The 20,260-nt window shown below is 29.0% G+C and overlaps 1 protein-coding gene and 1 pseudogene across 1 annotated transcript in view; both read left to right on the forward strand.

Annotated features, from left to right (window-relative positions):
* Positions 1-684, forward strand: part of LOC101237797 (leucine-rich repeat serine/threonine-protein kinase 2) — a 62,817-nt gene extending 62,133 nt beyond the window's left edge. Inside the window, exon 8 of the mRNA XM_065802440.1 lies at positions 621-684. Within this exon, the coding sequence (XP_065658512.1) occupies positions 621-684 (64 nt within the window). The remainder of the gene's footprint in view (positions 1-620) is intronic.
* A 1,030-nt stretch (positions 685-1,714) lies between these two features.
* Positions 1,715-19,328, forward strand: LOC136083031 (ubiquitin-like domain-containing CTD phosphatase 1; annotated as a pseudogene).
* The last annotated feature ends 932 nt before the right edge of the window (positions 19,329-20,260 follow it).

Raw genomic sequence — 20,260 nt, forward strand, 5'->3', positions numbered from 1 at the left:
GACCAGATTTAGAAATTACTTATTTTATTTTACTTAACGCTGTATTTAAACATAAAAGGATCCAAATCATATATACATTTAGGATTTTGAGTTTGTAAATTTATTACTTTGTTTGGTTGTGATTTTTAGAAGATAAAATTTTTCAAAATACTCAAAATAAAAAGTTTTATGCATTTGTGAAATACAAAATTAAAGGCAATAAACTCATTTACATGTACTAAAACAAGAATGTAAGAAAACATTGCTTTAGGGAACAGAGTTGTGAGAAACCATTGATATATACGTATTTAAGAAAAACATGATATTTTTCAATCATGACATGTTTTGTAATTTCCATACTACATACTACATTTTCAAAGGATAAAATTGCAATTTAAACTCTGGAATGTAAAATTAAAATTTAAAGTCATTACAGTGATAACCAAAGTTGAAGGCAATAATCTCATTTACATGTACAAAAGCAGGAATGTAAGAAAACATTGGTTTAGGAAACAAAATTTTGAGAAACCATTGATATGTATATATGTATGTTATATTAATGTTATGATATAAACTATGCTATCTTGTTATATAAGCTATGTTATGTTATATAAACTTTGTTATATTATGTTATGATATAGATTTCCATTTATTGGATTTTACCAGGGATTATCTTTTTCCGGATTCTTCCGGATATCCAAATAGTTTTCTGAAAATATAAATAAAAATATTTTTTTTGCCATCAAATAAATAAAATAGTAAAGGTATAGTTCATCAATTACTTAATGCTATATTTTACTTAGGTTTGGCATTATTTTTACAAATAATGTTTTCTTATTTGTACGTGTATATTTATTAATTAAGGGATTCCCAAGTGCCGAGACAAATTGGAGTAATTGCTCAGCTTTACGTGAATAAAAATTTGAGCAAAATTGCTAAAAAATTTTATTCATTTTTAGCTGAGCAATTATTTGAAAAACGCTTGGTAAAAGCAAATTTTTATTCACCCAGCCTATTAAAAAATGTATGTATGTATTTAAATTATAAAATAAGTTTTGAGGTAATTAAAATTACCAAATCAATTTATTTATTGAGATATTAACAAATAACCATGTTTTGTTTTTCCATATATTTCTGCAGTATTTATTTTAAAAAAAATCAAAGATTTTATTTTAAATAAATACTGCAGAACGTACCTTTAAGAAAAAAGTGGTGTTAAAATCAAAACTTACCTTCGAGAAAAAAAATGGGGTTTAAAATTATTAAAAAGTTTTTTGCTTATGCTTTAATAAATGCTTTGTTTTTGAACATTTAAATAATATAAAATTTATTTTTTAAAGATTATTCAAGATATATAAATACTCAGCACTTCGGGGTCATTTTAATTATTTTGACTACTTACCTAAAAATCTTGTTATTTTGACTACTTACCTAAAAATCTAGTTTAGTCTAGTTTATTAATTCTATTTAAGTAAGTATTAACCAAATATAAGCCAAAAATTTTCTTTTCAAACACACAAGTTATTCTTAAATACAAAAAAAGGCGTTTTTCTTGATATGTCTTGAAAATATTTTTCCAGATTTTTTCTGAATATTATAAGGAAAAAATTGTGCAAATATTTTAAAGAGTCTTGTTTTCCAGCCTGCTGGAAAGCGGCATCTGTTATCCTATTTTTATAAATTCTGGCAGCAATTAATCTCTCATATTGAATCTAATAACTTACTATCTGATCTGATGATCAGATATGGATTTGGACCTTCTTGTTCTACTGCTGATTTGTTAACACTAATAACCAATAGGTTTTATTGTGCATTAGATAAATGTAGAGAGGTTAGGGCTATCTCTGACATTTCTAAAGCCTTTAATAAAGGGGATGGTTTTTTGTGTTTGATGTTTTAGGTTACTTTTGGCATGACTTAATTTTGAAGAGAACTTGACTCATTCATAGATAGAGCACAGCCTACTAAGCAATGAGCTATGGAGTTTCTCAGTCCTGTTAATCAACCCTAAATCGTGACATAGGGCTATTTATGTGGTCTCTTCAATGCGAACTAAAAGCATTAACAGGAATACCATCCATGCACAACATGGTACTGTTAATACTTTGATATTTTGCAGCTGTTAATAGAATCAGCTTGTCTGAGAGCTACCACGGAGTTTGGAAACTATACTACCAGTAACTCTAAAACTCAGTTTAACCATTAAACTGAATTACAGAGCTGTGCCCTCATTAGGAAATAACAGGAAGAGTCATAGCCACTATCAAGGAAGCACAAACAAAAGCCTATGAGAATATTCAAAAAGATCCAGTATTCATCATCCTAGGCCGGAAACAATATAACACAGATTTACATCTACACCAGCCTAATTAATGAAGAAGGAGTTCGAGGCTGGTTAACAGAACTATTCCACTTACCCTTAAATTCTTTGCCAGAAGGCCTCCTACAAGACAGCTGGATGCAGTTAACATCAGCCTAAGATAAGTATTTTTATCAAGACACCATCTCTAGCCTTTACTCAACCAATAGTCCCAAGACAATGGGAATTATACCTGGATGCAGTTAACATTTGCTCAAGATGAATATTTTTATTGAGACACCATAATTTACTCAACCCAGAGCCCCAAGGCAAAGGAATTATAGCTGGATACAGTTAACAATCTGCCGAAGATGAGTATTTTTATAGAGACACCATCTCTAATCTTTACTAAACCAAAAGCACCAAGGCAGAGGATTTTTGAGTTAGAGCTGGTTTCTCCTAGCCTTTCCCTAAAAAAGCACGCTCTACAAGACAGCAGGGCATAGGGCAGGTTGTACTGGGTTACATAATACCAGTAGCAGGGTGATCCTGAACCTGACCTGATCTGGAGTAAATAAAAGGAGCTATTTCCTTCAAACAGCACCTTAAAACATTAGGCATGGCATTTTGGAAATGCATTTAGTAAAATATTACATCAAACAAAATACTAGAAGTAAGGGGGAGCAGGTTTTATAGTTTGTTTTTGAGAAGGTTTTATAGTTTGACTAGGTTTTATAGTTAGAATATATTTAGTTAATGAACTCACTCAGCATCAAAACAGATTTAAACATAAATAGAGCATTTAAACATTAAAAAAAAAATACATACATACATAATGTAACTTACAGTGAGAAACACCGTGCAAGATGTTCAGACAGAACACAAACTTAAGTATAAACATAAACAGACAGAAGTCAAACATATTGATAGCAACTTACAGGTCAGAACTAAAGTAGATTTAAGGTGAGCTAAAACAGTAACTAAGGCCCCTCCAACTATATAAAAGACACAAAAAAAATGAATATATATATATATATATATATATATATATATATATATATATATATATATATATATATATTACTATACAGTGCTAGCCAAAAAATCCGACCACTAAGATTTTTAGACAGAAATGTAATACCACTTCAATTTAATGATAATATGATTGAATTAAACGCAACAAACAACATTCACATAAGTCAATGACACACTTTCGAAGAAACCAACAAGTAGTTCACATCAGAAAAGAGTTTCTAGTACCTCGAATGTTTTCCTCTGGCTTTGAGGACAGCTTCTATTCTTTGAGGCATAGAGGTGACAAGAGAGTCACAGTAATCAGGTGTTATTTTTTGGGACCACGCCTCCAGTCAAGTCTCCTTCAAAGTTGTCGCCGACGTGGACATATAAATAGCTAACAGCTTTGATAGTTTCACCTGGCAGCATAATGGATTCCCGCTCGACCTCTGGCAGCAATTGCTCCCCAAATCATAATTGCATGGCAATATTTTACCGCTGGAGCAACATAAGGGGTATTGTAACGTGTGTTTGGTGGCCGTTGAACATTCACTTTATGCATAGCAAATTGTTTCACTCGCAATTTGTCTGAGAATATGACACGTCACCACATTGCCATGGTCCAATTTTTATGTGCTTTACAAAATTTGAGGCGGTCACAAATATTTTTCTAAGATAGTCGTGGTTTTAATGCAGTGCGATAGGATCAAAGATTAAAATCGTCCACAAGACGTCGCCGAATGGTGCGAGAACTCACATTCGCATCAGGAGGCAGTTCATTGAGAATTTGTGAAGATGATACCAGTGGGTCCTTAGTGGCTGCACGGCGGATCATAATTTTATGATCCGCCGTGATGTACCACATTTAATGTGGTACATCTTGGTCTGCCACTGGACCTTCCTGCAGTGCTGGTGCCTGTTGACTTGGTGTGCTGAATGACGTTGTGAACAGTTGTCTTAGGCATTTGTAAACGTGCGGCAATTGCATGTTCAGACTTCTCATCTTCCATCAAAAGTTATATTTTAGCACGTTTTCCAGGTGATGTTGTCGCCATAGTCAAATGCAAATAGTAATTCACAGCCACGCATGCGATGGTATATATAACAATGGTATAACTCTTTTGATTGGCTGATAACTAGCCAATCACGCATGCAAAGTGTGATGGTGAAATTCCAAGGAAAGCGCCTACACTACAATGTATATACTATATACATAGATAAACAATGCGTGGTCGGATCTTTTTGACCAGCACTGTAGGCATGATCGATTTTAAATAGTAATGATGATACGATGCAAACTCCTTCCAGCTTTTGCTTTGAAAGGGAATCCCACAAAGCGCAGGACTTGGAATTGAAATAGAAATTTAATTGTGCTGCCAAGCAGAAACCAATCTAAATCCCTCAACTGTGTGTCCAAAAATATCTTCATCAAAGAGTGTACTTTGAATAAGAATTAGTTTTAAAAGATGCTGAACTACTTACTTTTAATTACTAAATTATTTTTAAAGCATTCTACTTTCTTCATTTTTCTTAAAATCTAAATGTTTTTAGCTTCAATCGTAACTTAATATTTATATATCACATAAGTTTTTTACTTATTTTGGGGCCGTGTTGTACTGATATTTTAGCATGCATATATTTTTACAAAAGTAACACCTGTGCTGTTATAGCACAGGTGTTACTTGGTAAAAATATATGCATGTAAGAATACTAAAGACCATTTTGTCAAGAATACTATAACTCCTTTTGAATTGTAAACTATTTATATATATATATATATATATATATATATATATATATATATATATATATATATATATATATATATATATATATATATATATATATATATATAATCAGACTTGGAGCCAAAAGTTTTTTTAATGGATCTGCTCTGTCTCCTGAGAAAAATCTGGCTCTACTCAGCTCCTTGAACTCTATTAGCAAATAATGCTATTAAAGAAAAAAATTTTTGATTACATATGCCTGCCCAAATCCAAACTAATTACAGCAAATAATTTTTAATCAACTTTCATGATTACAAGGTGAATGTATCAATATCACTACTATACTTGCGCATATTACATTTCAAAAGAAAAATGTTTTGGATATATATACATTTATTTTTATATGTTATTAACTTAACAACTTTTAAAACTATATTTTTTTATTTTCTTTTAATTTGGAATAAAAACATTAAAAAGTTCAAATTCACGTGTTCAAATTATATATATATGACTAAGTAAGTGCAAATCAATTTATTTAGAGGTTCACAGAAATTTGAAATGTTTTAACTAATTAAAAATGTTAAAACACATCATGTGACTTAATAAAAAACTAAAATAAATTTCTGTTAACCTATTATTGACTTGACTATTGATGACTAATCAAACACGACAATATAAACCATGACACAGTAAACTTAAATAATTTATAAAGAAACACTTTTTCACAAGCAAACAAAACAACTTAATAAAATCAATTCTAGTATAATTTTTAGGATATGAATAACCTATGATCATTAATTGGCGCATCAAATATTTAACAGCATAATATCAAATTAAAAATATAATATACAATTTTATATGTAATACTGTAAGAATGTTTCCATATTAAGTTTACTTGTTTTTTTATTTTAATAAAGCATATTAAGAAATGCTATTAAAAAATCATTTTAATAGCATTTTTAATTACTATAACTGTAAATGTTATTGTTGTAGTATGTTTTAATAATTAAATTAATGTTTGCAATGTTTTTTTTGGTGATCGAAGGATAGTATTTTGTTGAATACAAAATTATTAATAGATACATTACGTTTTGGAGAAAAAAAGCCAATAAAAATTAAAATTTGATAAATAAATCATTCAACAAATTAGTTAAACAATAAATGAATGTTTGTCTACTATAAAAAAACATTAATTCCTATAAAAAAAGCAAGAGAGTTGAGAGTTGCTCAATTTTTGTGGATCTGGCTTCACCAAAAAACCACGGCTCTTGCTGGGGTCCACAAGCTTGTATTAAATACCTAAAATACTCTTAAATCTTGCTAGAAAACCTTGCGCAACTCTTTGATATTGAAAATAATTCCCACTAAAAATTAACAAAACTGAATGTTTTTGTACTTTTAAACTATGATAATTAGCTAACCGCACTACAGTGTCAAGCAACTTTTTTTATTTTTTAGAAAAAGCAATTAAGTTATGTCTGATGTTAATTACAAAAGTTATAGGTAACTTCTTGCCTTGCCAAAAAAATAAATTTAAAGGTGGCTAAAACTAAATTTCTACACATTTTTTAAAAAATCTAAAAATTTCAAATCAGGATTCATGTGAACATAACATTTTTGAAGTTTTTTATTTTTCACAAACAGTTTTCTCTATATTCTGACAGTCATTTTTACTGACTTTTTTTTCTTTCTGATTCTTACAAAAAATAGCTAATAAATAATAATTTTTTAAAACAAATAATAATAAATAAATTCATTCTAATATTTATGATGATGATGTTTTCAAGCAAAATTAAATTATTATTATTATTAATATTATTTGAGCCTATTTAAATTAATTGTCACTCAATGATTTAAAAATATTGTATGAACTATTGTGTAAAAAAAAATGACAATTTTTTTGGATTTAAGTTTTTGTGTGATTGTCTAATAAAACTGAGTTATCAATGTTATTTATTTACATTGTTAATTTCATGACATGATATCATAATATGTAAAAATTTTTAAAATTTAATGATTTGACATAAATAATTATCGAATGTTATTAAGCCTTGGAACATAGACTTTCACTGTTTAAAAAAATGTTAAAAAAGGTCTTTTAATATTTATTTTTCAGTACAATTTTATTTTAAAAAATTATCAATATGCTTTGTGTTTCTGTTATCAAAATGTCAAATGATATTATGATATCATGTCATTTTAATGCTTGTTAGGTTTATGTATTTTATTAGACAATCAGCAAGTTTCCAAGAATATTAATTTTTAGTTTCCCAATTTTGATATTTGCTGGTTATTATCTTTATCTTCACAAAGTATTATATTTAGTCATTTATTTTTATAAATACATCCTTTTTATAAAATACATTTTCATAATTAAGTATTGTAATTTTGCTTCTATTATTTTATAAATAATATCTTTAGAGTTAATATAATAGATATATTTTATTTAGATATACTTGACTTGTTGAAAAGAGAAATTGTATCTTTGATTAAGACCTTTATTATATTAACCAGATTTGTTAACAAGGCCAAGGCCACACGTTACAAGGCCAATGCCAAAATTTACAAGGGCTAGGACAAGGCCAAGGCCAAGAGTTTATAGGTCAAGGCCAAGATTAAGAGTCTCAAGGCCAAGGCTTAAGCAAAAATTTTCAAGACCAAAGACTTCATTTTTTGCCTTATGTTAAGGACAGTTAAAACTGTAAGTAGCAAGTGCTATGACAATAAAACTACATTTTGTAAAAATAGACCAATGTTATGCGCAGAATTCAATGAAATCAATAAGGAAACATGTTTTTTTTTAAGGCCGAGGCCAAAACAATCAAAGGCAAGGCCAAAATTTTCAAAGCCAAGACCAAGGCCGAGGCCAACAGTTTCAAGGCCAAAACCAAGGCCAAGGCCTCAATTTGTGGCCTTAAGGCTAGGCCAAGACCAAGGACTAACAAGTATGATATTAATCCATGCAGTATTTGAATAAAATGAGATTTTTTTTAATTAAAGTTATTAGTTAAATTTGATCTTGTTCTATTTTTTAGAATTGAATTAATTTAGTTTTTTTCAAGTAAGAGATAAAAGTTAATTTTTCACAGATTTTTTTAGTTCTTCCTTTTTTCAGTCAACTATAATATCTCCTCCGATAGAAGTAACAGAAACAAATGTCATTGACGATTTTGATATAGAGGAAGAAGAAGTTCTAATACAAAATAGGTTTGATTTGTATAAACAAACATTAATCTATAATATTCTATTTAGTATAATATTAAATAAAATTTTTGAAAAATTTTGTTGTATTTAAAAATTTTTTGTCATTGTGTAAACTGGAAACTGTAATTTTATTAGAAAAAAGAATGACACAGAATGAATGGGTTGTTGTTGGTGTTGTTTTTTTGATGGAAAGGAAATCAAAAAGTTTTAGTTTAAACTTTAATTGGTCAATAGTGAACAAAAGGGTCGTGGTACGTACGTGGTTGTATTCACCCTGGGAGAATAAAATAAGTGTAGTCATAGAAAATGTAGACAGCGAATGTATTTAGTATGCGAAATGCAGTAGTGTTGTACTTAGGGATAGCAATCCCGGGATCCCGAAATCCCAGGATTACAGACAAATTCATGATCCCGAAATCCCGGGATTAGTCTCTAAAATTTCCGGGATTTCGGGATTGTAATAAACAATAAATAAAAACAAAAATTGATTAAACTTTATTTATTTAAAATGTCTAAATTTTCGCTATAAAATTTGTTGAGCTGCTTATTCTCCATGCAATGTTTTCCTTTTATTTTTTAAATTCTTAACGTTGACGTGATTGTCACAAGTTCTTTAACATTAAAAGTTATCAAATACGGAAGGTATATTAAATAAACTTTATTTTATTAATTCGAAGTATAATTTTTTTCTCATAAGTTCATTTTGAATTATGAATAAAGATAATTAGTCAATAAATAGCTTAAAATATAACTTTTTTTTTCAATAAGATAGAAATTAACCTAATATCATGACTAACTACGCTGAATTCAACAGCACAAATCTCATATGGAAACATTTTTTAAAAGGAGCAGATGAAACAGCCTTATGCAAAGTAATTACATGCAAAAAAATATTAAAAATTGCTGGTGGTTCAACAAAAGGTCTTCATACCCATTTACTTTCCATACATAAAATTAAATTAACATCGCAGGAATCAAGTTTATCCACGACACCTTCAACTTCAAAAGAATTATTAGAACTGAAAAATAAAAAACCGAAAATCACAAGTTATTTTCCAACATCATTGAAAAAAGATGAATGCCTACCTGTAGTATTTGCCCGTATGGCAGCAAAAGATGGTATATCATTTAATACAATTTGCAACTCTTCTGATATACGAGCTGGGTTAGTTGCCAAGGGTTTTAAAATCTCCCAAAATCACGAAACACTATTCGAAAAATGGTGTTAGACTACTATGAACAGGTTAAAAAACTAGTTATAAAGGAAATAATTGATCAAATATCAAGAGGCTTCAAGTTTTCCTTAACGCTTGATGAGTGGACTTCTTTTTGGAAACTGCAGATACATGAATGTGAACGTACACGAGTTGAAAAGTTGTTGGAATTTAGGTTTGATTCGCATTTTAGGATCTATGCCAGCAGAAAAGTGCGTTTCACTTCTAAATGAAAGACTCAACAATTTTAAAATAAAACTTGAGGACGATATCAATGGTATTACCACGGATGGTGCAAGCGTCATAAAGAAACTTGGAAAAATTATAGAAAGTGATCAACAACTATGCTTTGCCCACGCTCTACAGCTGGCAGTAATATCAGTTCTTTATAAAAATGACCCCAATTACTTGGAAATCGATGAAATTTTAGATGATGAGCACACTACCTTTGCAAGTTTAGAGAATCACAGTGATGAAGAAAAAGATAATGATTGTATTAATGACTATGCTTCTGAAGAGGAAGATTGTATTCAAGATTCAAATAATTCATTTTTGTTTAATAAGAAACCTCTGAGGTTACTATTAAACACCAAGTTTTTTGACCTGTTATAACAAAGGTCAGGAAAATTGTAAAAATCTTTAAAATGTCCCCAACCAAAAATAAAAATTATTTACAAAAGTACGTAAAAGTTGAGTTTGGAAAGGTCATCCATTTGATTATGGACTGTAAAACCCGATGGAACAGCTTATTGCTTATGCTTGAAAGATTTGACAAATTAAAATATTGTGTTAAAAAGTCATTTCTAGATTTAGAATTGGATTCCAAAATTGACGATTCAATTAAGATGGACGAAAATGAATATAAAATTGTATCTGATTTAGTAGCACTTTTGACTCCTGTTAAAGCCACTGCGGAAGCACTTTCGAAGAGACACAACTTTAATTACAGCTGACATTGCATTAGAGTTTATGTTGACCAAAATAAAACAACAAAAATCTGAAATCGGGAATAAACTGTATGCTGCTTGAGTCACCGAATTAAAGAGAGGAGGACACCATTAAGTGGCTTAGTTTATTATCTTCATAATGGCCAGGTTACATCAACGAAAATCACAGATGTTTTTGTACCAAATACAAGTAATCAAAATAAAAAGATTATAGTAAGCATGATAAAGCGTTTTCATCCCACAGATATAGCATCAGCAGCAGACAGCAGTTGTGATGTTCAGCTAAACCAGGTTTTAAGAAGCGACGAAGGTGATAAGAAAGTCAAAACAATTAGTGAACAATTAAACGAAGTTATGGAAAAAGGATTGATAGCTATACGAACAACACCTATAAGGGTAGAAAGTATAACTTCTAAGATTGAAAAAGAAATGTTTTTATTTGAAAGTGGTGGCACAAGAGGTGCTCACCTTTCAAAAAGTGTATAACTATATTCTATCTATACGACCAACAAGTGTAGAGTCTGAACGAGCATTCTCAGCCGCTGGGTTTTTATGCTCTAAAAATCGAACACGATTAAACGATGAAATGATGGACGCTTTGAGTTTTTTAAGTTGGAGCTTTCAAAACAAATTATAACTCTTATATATTAATGTATACTTATATTATTTTTAAACATTGTTATTTTGTGTTATCGTTTAAAGGTGTTATTTATAGTTTAAATTACTTTACTTCATCAGTTAAATTAATCATATAATAGTGTTTGATAATTAAAAGTTCTTCGCAGGCTTTATCTTCTATGATTGTAAGTTTTCCATTCAATCCCGGGATTTCCCGGGGACAAATTTGTAATCCCGAAATCCTGGGATTGAGAATTTACGGGATTTTTGCCATCCCTAGTTGTACTGGTAGAGCGCTCACCTCATAAGCAAGAAGTTCCAAGTTCAATCCCCTCCACGGCCCTGGTAGTACCATGCTCAACTTGTTTCTCCATGGTGTGACCTTTTTTGTTAAGGTTTGCGTTTTGGATTATAGAGTTATAGAGAGAGGGTTCAACTATAACTAAAGTAGGCTCTTTGACTGTAGTGGCTATCATACCCATGGGGAGGTGAATTAAAATAAAAAAAAAGTGTGCTTTGAAATTACTAACATTTTTTGTGAAGTATAATTTTTATGTAAAAAATCTTGAAGCTGTAGTTGTAGTTTTTGTGTTAGAAAATGACAAGAAAATTTCTTATAGTTGTAGAAATGTTGTACAGCAGTTGTGCAACAACTTTGTTTCAACAAATGAAAACATGGAAACATTTTCCTGTGTAAGTTAAAGTCTGTTGTACAACAAAAATATTTGTATTACTGATGTTAAGTTGTGAAACTTACTCTTATGTTTTATTTGTAAAACAATGTTGTTGTGCAACTATTGGAAACCAAGCTTTGTTTAACATTGAGTTATTGTAACAAATGGAATGAATAAATTGTGAAGTATTGAAATATAAACAATTTTATTATTCAATTTTATTGTCTTATTGTTATTTTACTTTAGAGCAGAGTATTTTGCAAAACTTTATTTACTTTAGAGCAGAGTATCTTGCAAAAGTTCAAAAACGAGTAGATTCATATAAAGTATATGAAATAAACCCTCCGAGACCTGGAAAACGATTGCTTGTATTAGATATTGACTACACAATATTTGGTAGGAATCTTTTTTTTTATTGTACTGACAAATCAACAACTTTTTGTTTTTTCAGTGTTTCGTCAAAAAAAAACTTTTTTGGTTTGATTCTAAAAGTTTATTGCACGTTTTTACTTTTTATATTTTTTATACCAATAGATCACCGCTCATCAGCTGAAAATGGTTTTCAATTAATGCGTCCGTATTTGCATGAATTTTTAGCAACTGTTTATCCATGGTATGATATTGTGATATGGTGTAAGTTTCTTACATTTTAAAGTTTATTTTTTTTCAAAAATGTTATGAACATTATAAATTTTATACTTGCTTTATAAATATTTATTTTGCATAAAATGATAATTTTTATCTTTTAGCTGCAACAGGTATGAAATGGATAAAAGCAAAAATGGAGGTTCAATCTCTTTAATTACTATTTTTAATAAAATTGTTTTAATATTTTGTATAAAAATTTCTAAACTAATTAAAAATATCTAAATTGTTTATATTAATTTATTGTTGTAGAAAAAATATTTTTATAGAGTTTTATAACTATAAAATAGCTGTCAATGTGAACTTAAAAACCCTCAAGGCTAGTGGACATATTTTGTAATTTTTTATATAATTTTTTTAAAATACAATTAAAATCAAATTTTTTTAAAAAGAATTATGTGCTTAAAAAATGAAATTAAAGAAAAGTTTTTGTTTTTTGTGAAGGTTTACTTGGCTTTTACAGATTTTTATAAAGTTTTTAGTTTCTTGTTTTTAATTTTTTTAAAAATGTTTATAACTTTACTAAAAAATTTCTAATTAGTTCTGTTTGTGTTAGCTTCTATACTATGATATATTAACTTAGTTTAGTTAAATTTTTTATAGTAAGTTTTATAGTTTAGTTAAAAATTTTTATAGTAAACTATGAATTAGTAATATATAAATGTCTAAGAATAATTGCAGTTTCAATAGTAAGTGGCTAGAAGATTCTAGATTTTCAAATAAGATAACTGCTGATAAAACTGTATTGAGTGCAAGATGTAGACTTTGCATGTGTAGTTTCAGTTTAAGTAGCATGGAAATTGGAGCAGTAAGTCATGGGTTGGGAAACATCTCATAAAGGCAAACTAAAAGCATTCGTATCTTTTTTGACAAATTGCCACCTCAAAGCTCTCCTTCATCTCAAGACTGCACTCTTTTCGATATTATTTCTGATCAAATTTTTAGCTTCTGCAAAAAGTGCAAATGCTGCTGGAAAAAAAAAAAAGCCTCCATTATAAAAAACAATATTTCTAATGTTTTAGAGATAGAAAAAGTTGATGAAACTTTGGATAAAACCTTTCCCATTAATATGAGTGTAGAGGAAGCTCTTGCGTTAAAAATGAACACTGATCTCAGCGATAAAACAAAATCAAATGATCAAAAACTCAGCTCTTGTACACAATGCGCATATTTATCCTACCTTGCATGTTATTTTCAAGGAAAAATTGAAATGCTATTCTGAGAATATACACTTTTCTGTAATTTCTGCAAAGTGTACTCTTCAAAGCATGTTAGATCACACTGTGAGTAGAATAACTGAAATGATTGATATGCCTAATTGTGGTCAAGGTAACAAAATATTTGGAGTTTTATATGGAAAGATTGATTTTGATGGAGCATCAAGCCAAAGTATTTATAAACAGAAATACGAGACAAGCAACACAAGTATAGAACTTAAAAGTGAAGAAAATCTTTTTAGTACAGCTTTTGTGCCTTTATTGCTCAAAGTAGAAGATGTTGAAATTTGGAAAAATGGAAATCCTTGTCAATTTTGTAGACCTCTTCATCTATATATCTTTAGAAAAAATAAGAGCTATCGAGGAAAACCGTTACCAGATGAAGTTATTAAATTATTTATTGTAATGTAAATAATGAAATAAATGTAACAAAATATAGTTTTTTTACTCTATGTATCAACATCCTTTGTAAACCATTTTTTTTTTAATTATCAAGTAGAGTAATATATCAAGATAATGTGTTTGTCTTGAAGATTCTAAAACTTAAAGAAAATTTTTTACGCGCATTATACGCATTGAAGCTGCGTAAAAAAAAAAAATTAATTAATACATTTGAAATCTTTGACCCAAAAAAATATTATTTTGATATATAACATTATTTATTTACAATTTATGTCAAATTTTATTTAATTTTTGCCGTTTTTTGATCGTCCTGAGTCACTGTGCACCGCGTGGAATTATTTTTTTTTAGTGGGCTTCATAACTTCATAAAATATCTTTACCATTAAAACCTTGGATGCCCACTTTAATGGATATTTCATGGTGTGTACCTATGCAAAGACCATATGATCTGTATTGAGAAAAAATTTATTTTTTACTTTTTAGTCCATTTCAAAAATGTCGCTTTTTTAAAAATTTCTTCAAATATTTTATATATTTATTTACTTTTTTTTTTTTAATTTCTTTTATATACCTATATAAAGTTTTTTTCACGTTGTTAGTTTTAATAACTTTTTAAAAATTATTTCAATTATCAACGCTGAACTCATGTTTGTTTTGCGTGGATAATAAAATAAATAAACCGACAAGACAACTTACATTATGAAGAGTTAAAACAAAGTTTTACACTGTTTAATGAATTTAAATATTTTTTTATTTAAAATGTTAAAAAATCTGTCAGGTTCTCAGAGAAAAAAAATTTGCTAAGGGCTCTGAAGCAGCCCATGAAGCTTTTTTAAGTAAAGTGCCAAAACTAACACATTCTTTTCATTTTCTAAGCTCTTTACAACCTTGTGAATCAAACATTTTGTGTGATAAAAGCTCCTTAAAATCATCTAGTGAGACTTCCACTCTGTCTCAATCTAACTAAGAGGAAGATAATGTGAGTAACCCTCTGTTGTATAGTTCAACTTCTTCAGCTAGTGTTGCTATATTTACATCAACTTCATACTTGGATATATGTAGCCAAAAATCTCTGGAAACACCAAAGAAAAACAAAGAACCTGAATGTAATTTAAAGCCTTTAATAATTGAAACAGATGATAGTTTTACAATTACAAAAGATTTTGCACAGAAGTGACACTTGCATATTTTTATTTAATGATCCGTCCACTTAGCCGGAACAGCTGGATGTAAGAGAGAGAGACTGCATCCTCAAAATGAATCTAATACTTTTCCTGAAGAGCAATAAAAACATACCAAAAAATGACAAATCAAATGAATTTTGATACAAGGAGCAAGAAATGATGAACAAGCAAGAGGAGATGGTTTATATTCTCTCCTTCTCATCTGTTTGACCCAACTCCAAGTTCCTATTTTTGGAAAAAAGAAGGTTTCAACAACTGGAAAAGGTTCACAAAGCAAGTATAAAAGAGACATCTCCATCTCATTTTAGGTGTTATGACAAGTGTATTGAAATAACAATCAAGATAAAAAATGAACAAGGTGTCGATCAAGGTCTTATTCAACAAATTAACAATAAAACAGAATGGTGGAAAAGCATTCTTTAAAAAATAGTGTCAATGATTTTGTATTAGACGGACATAATATTGAAATCCGTGGAAGCTCATCAAAGATGTGCACCAAAAATAATAAAAACTTCCTTGGTCTTATCCAATTACTTGGTCAATTTTGATCCAGTTTTGATGGAGCATTTACAGCAAATTGAAATTGGAGAAAGACCTTCACAAATGCTGAGTGTTATTATTTAAAACAAGGTCATTAGCCTTTTAGTTTTGCATGTGTGAAGAGTCGACTAGTAAAGCTCGTTCTAACCTTCTAATTGAAGAAATAAATTGTGGCTAGTGTAGACTAGACCTAAACAACTGTAGAGATCAAGGCCATGACAATGGGTCTAATATGATTGCAATTTGAAAAAGTGTTTTCAAGCTCAAATATCAGCAGAATACCCACAAGCCTCATTTACATCCTGTGGTTGTTACAGCTTGAACACAATTATATCAGACAGGGCTAAATCATTTGGTGAAGTCTATATTGCTGCACAAAAGAGTCTTTCAAAAATAATGTTTTCTTGCCCCTAATTGACTCAATTGAATTGTTTTTAGAAGACAGAATGAACAAGTTCTCTAAATATGAGTCAAAATGGGAGTTCCTATTTTGATATGAAAAAACTACCACCAAAAGACAAACCTAAAGAGGATTATAAAATGTTACAAGAATACCTGACCGTGAAAAGCATTTTAGATATAAATGGGGAAGAACTGCACAAAGAAAATTAAACACGTCAGTTTGATAGATACTGTTTTTGACAAATGGTGGCCAAGAAAACACTATTATCATTAAAAGCACTCAATATAATCAAAAGCCCTGACAGGAAAGACTTTTTTACTAATCTGTGGAAAGCACTACGCATATTGCTGACAATTTCAATGATAGTGGCCAGCACTGTACGTAGTTTCAGGAAATTGAAGTTAATTAAAACCTACCTACATACATCCATTACTCTAAAAAGATTTACGTTGTTTGAATGTATATAAATATTTATCTATAAAGTAGATTGGTATGTGGTGTAAGTAATAAAGTATTGGTGGCAGCACAATAAGTTTATATTTGCGACTATTACTAAAGGAAAGGGGGGGACTGCAACTGCATTTGCCCCAGGCACCACCAACCCAAGAGACGGCCCTGGTGGTTGCTTGCAGCCTTGTTGGAAGCGAAGTTGTAAAAAAATAAATTCTAAAATTTATTGAATTGTATGTTGCAGGCAGACATTCATAATGCAGAAATACTGTGACTCGGTTGTTGTTTTACACTCTTCACTAAATTAAAGCATTTTTTCACTAGATTAAAGCATTTTTTCGAATAGAGTTTTAAAATCTAAAAATCTGTTAATAGGAACTGGGAATGATGAACAACGATAATTACAAACTAATGTTTTTATGGATAGTGGTGCAATGATTACAATCCATACTGAAAAATATGGGTTGATTGAGGTAAAATTTAATTTTTTTTTCTTCATAAGTTTTATTAGTTTTGTCTTATTTTTGTTTTGTTTTTATTTTGTTTGATTATTTTTGCATTGTTATCAGGTTTCTGATGCTTCTTTTATTTAGACAAAACCTCTTGGAGTTATATGGGGTATGTATCCACAGTATTCTTGTAAGAATACAATTATGTTTGATGATTTGAGAAGAAACTTTCTTATGAATCCATCGTCTGGTCTCAAGGTATACATATAGATTAATAAATTGTAATTATTTAGATTACTTTGTGCAAAAAAAGTTTTTGATATGCTTAATGTAGTTAAGGCAATTTTGAAATATTATAGTGTCTGTATGATATTTGCTGACTACAGCATATTTCCGTTAAATGGTCAGGTCTGTGAATTATGAAAAGATGAAAAATATTAAAATGATAAATTTTGCGGTATCATAAAATACAAATGTTTGTAGCGAAAAAACCCAGACAAAAGATTCTTTTTTCTTTAAAAAAAAATCGTCTTTAAAAAAAATCACAATCGCTCGTCCAAATTTGAATAAAATTTTAAATAAATATGTTTTTTAGGTGAAATGAACATTATAGTTTAACAATATGATCTGTTCTGATTGTTTATTGGCAATTTTCCATAGTTATAAGCTCTTTCTTGGTCAAAGTTCTAGTATTTTTGTGAAAATTGATAGAAATATTGTGTTTTGACAACTATATTTAGTTAATATACGTCAGAACAGATTAGAACTAGGATCAGTAGCAAATTAAGGAATTTTTTTAAAAGGTTTTGACTTGGAACCATAATGCCGATGAGCGGATCTTAAGACTCCAAAATGGTGTTCTTTAGATTCACTATAATGAATAGTAAAAAGGTTTTGAAAATTATATAAAAAAAAGTTTCTTTAAATATTAAAAAAACCTGAAGCAAAAACAATTATACCATCTAAAGCCTTTGTTTGGATAAAATACGCTGATAAAATCATAATAATTCCAAATAAAAGTCTTCGAATAATTTGTAAATCGCATTTTCCCCCATTTTTTCAAACTAATATAAATTGCAGCCAACTGTTTTAGCTTTTCTTTTTTCTGCAAGTTCATTTATCCATTTGCATACAGATTTATATCCTGTACTTATATCCAAGTTCTAATTAGCCTGTTACTAACTGAAATCCTGCAAATATTTGCAACAAAACTTCAATAATTGATAATGTTTTAATGATTGCTGTCTTATAGGTTTTAGCAGTAACTTGGATTATTATTTTACTATTAACGACAGGAAAATTTCTAAATTATTTTAAAGATAAGTGTTAAGCAGGTGCTTTTGCTTGTTAATTTTAAGCATGCCAAAAAACACTAAAGTCTCATTATTGGTTATCCCATTTATTAGTTTACCACTTTTTTCAACCTCTGCAAACTGCTTATGCCCTTACGATTTTTCATTATGCAGTCTGCCAATATGCCTGTGTTGTTGTTTGAAAAATGTTGAAATTCTTAAACAAAATGATTTATCTAAAATACATTTGTCAAATGTTGCAAAATTTATAATACTTCTATAATTTGACATTGTATTGATAAGGATATATTAGTTGTAAATTGTTGTAAAATGTTGTAAACTTTATTTATGCAGTTTGTTTGAGCTCATCTTTTTTCAAACATTTTTTAAAAAATATTTTTTTGTGCTTCTTAAAATTGTTTATAAATATGATGACTCATTTTAAAAGATCCGTCCATTTCAAAATGCTCATCAAGTAAAATACAGTTGTGAACTTCTACATTTGTCAAATTACCTACTTCAAAGAAAAGATGAGGTAGCTAAAATAAACTGAAAATTATTTATATACTACTGCATTTAAAACTTAAATTTTTTTTTTCTATTTTTTTTTAAAAAAAAAAAGAAAAATTAAAGAATATTAACAACTTTTGAGTGCTTTTTTTTTGGTGTCCATACCGCTCCAACAGTACTAAAACAGGTCTGGGTTTGTTCCTGCTAACCATTGGAAATTTTTTTTTGGCAAAATTAAAAAATGTTCAATATCTGATGTTGCAATGTCATCATTTTGTTAGGTTCATATTAATTTCTTTTTAAAACGGTTTAATTAGTTTGATAATGGCTCTCGCTATATGAGCCAAAATATTACGTAAAAAAGAAATAAATAGTATGATACCGTATATGATGATTTAATACTTATAATTTATTTAAAAGGCACTTGTTGCAAAAAAAAAAATTCTTTAAAACTTTTTTTTTTTTGCAACAAGTACCTTTTAAAAAGCACTGCAGTTTATTATGAAATTATATTTTTTTATAATATGACATTGTATTTTTAATTTTAGTTACAAGTATAATTATACTATTGAGAAAAAATTATACTTTTACGAGAGCAATTTAGAGCTCTCGTAAACCATTTTAGGGGAGTGTGGGCAAGAGCAAGAGCTAAAGCTATCACTTCCCGCTGAGGCCTATATATATATTTATTTATTTATATATAAATATGTATATATATATACATATATTTTTTTATAATTCCTTCAGAATTAAGGATATTTATATATTAACTGCCTAACTGCCAAGCTAAATCTGTCAATTTTTTACCAACCTTTTTTTTATGTTGTTATAGTAAGATCATGTCAATTGTTAAATTTTGTACTGATCTGATGTTGACAAAAAATAGTTAAAGGTTAATTTCATTTTTTTCTTCATAAATTGTTCACTTTTTTCTAGTGCCAGTAGTATTTCAAAAAACCTACAATGGATTAAACACCTGCCATGAATAAACTCTGCCAATAGTATTCACCAACTTACAAAGGTTTGTCCTGAAGCATGGTCAGTCCTACATGTCCTATATGTTTAAATAAATTTAAAACATGTAGAAGAGTATACTCAACATCAAGAGCAACTATGTAGTTACTTTTAATGCAAGGAGTTTAGTTTTGCATTTTCTTGCTGCTCTAGACCGTTATAAAAAAAATTATTTGCTGTGCATTATTGTTTTGAATATTTTGGAATATCATTATAATTTTAAACTTTTATTAATTTATTTGAGACTTGATTTTTTTTTTTTGATTCAGAGGTTAGAATATTCACTGGAGTTTCTAAAAATGAGAACAACATACGCCATTTTCCAGCAAAAAAGAAAACAAGACTCAGCCAAGCACTTACTAAATAGTTTTGAGAGAATTGAAAAGAGTTCTAGAAAACAATTTTACAAGACAATGACAGGAATGTTGCTTGGACCAAAATTTGTAGAAGAGTATTAAACTCTATAAATATGACTTTA

Source organism: Hydra vulgaris, chromosome 08, assembly GCF_038396675.1.
Source record: "Hydra vulgaris chromosome 08, alternate assembly HydraT2T_AEP".
Taxonomy (NCBI): domain Eukaryota; kingdom Metazoa; phylum Cnidaria; class Hydrozoa; order Anthoathecata; family Hydridae; genus Hydra; species Hydra vulgaris.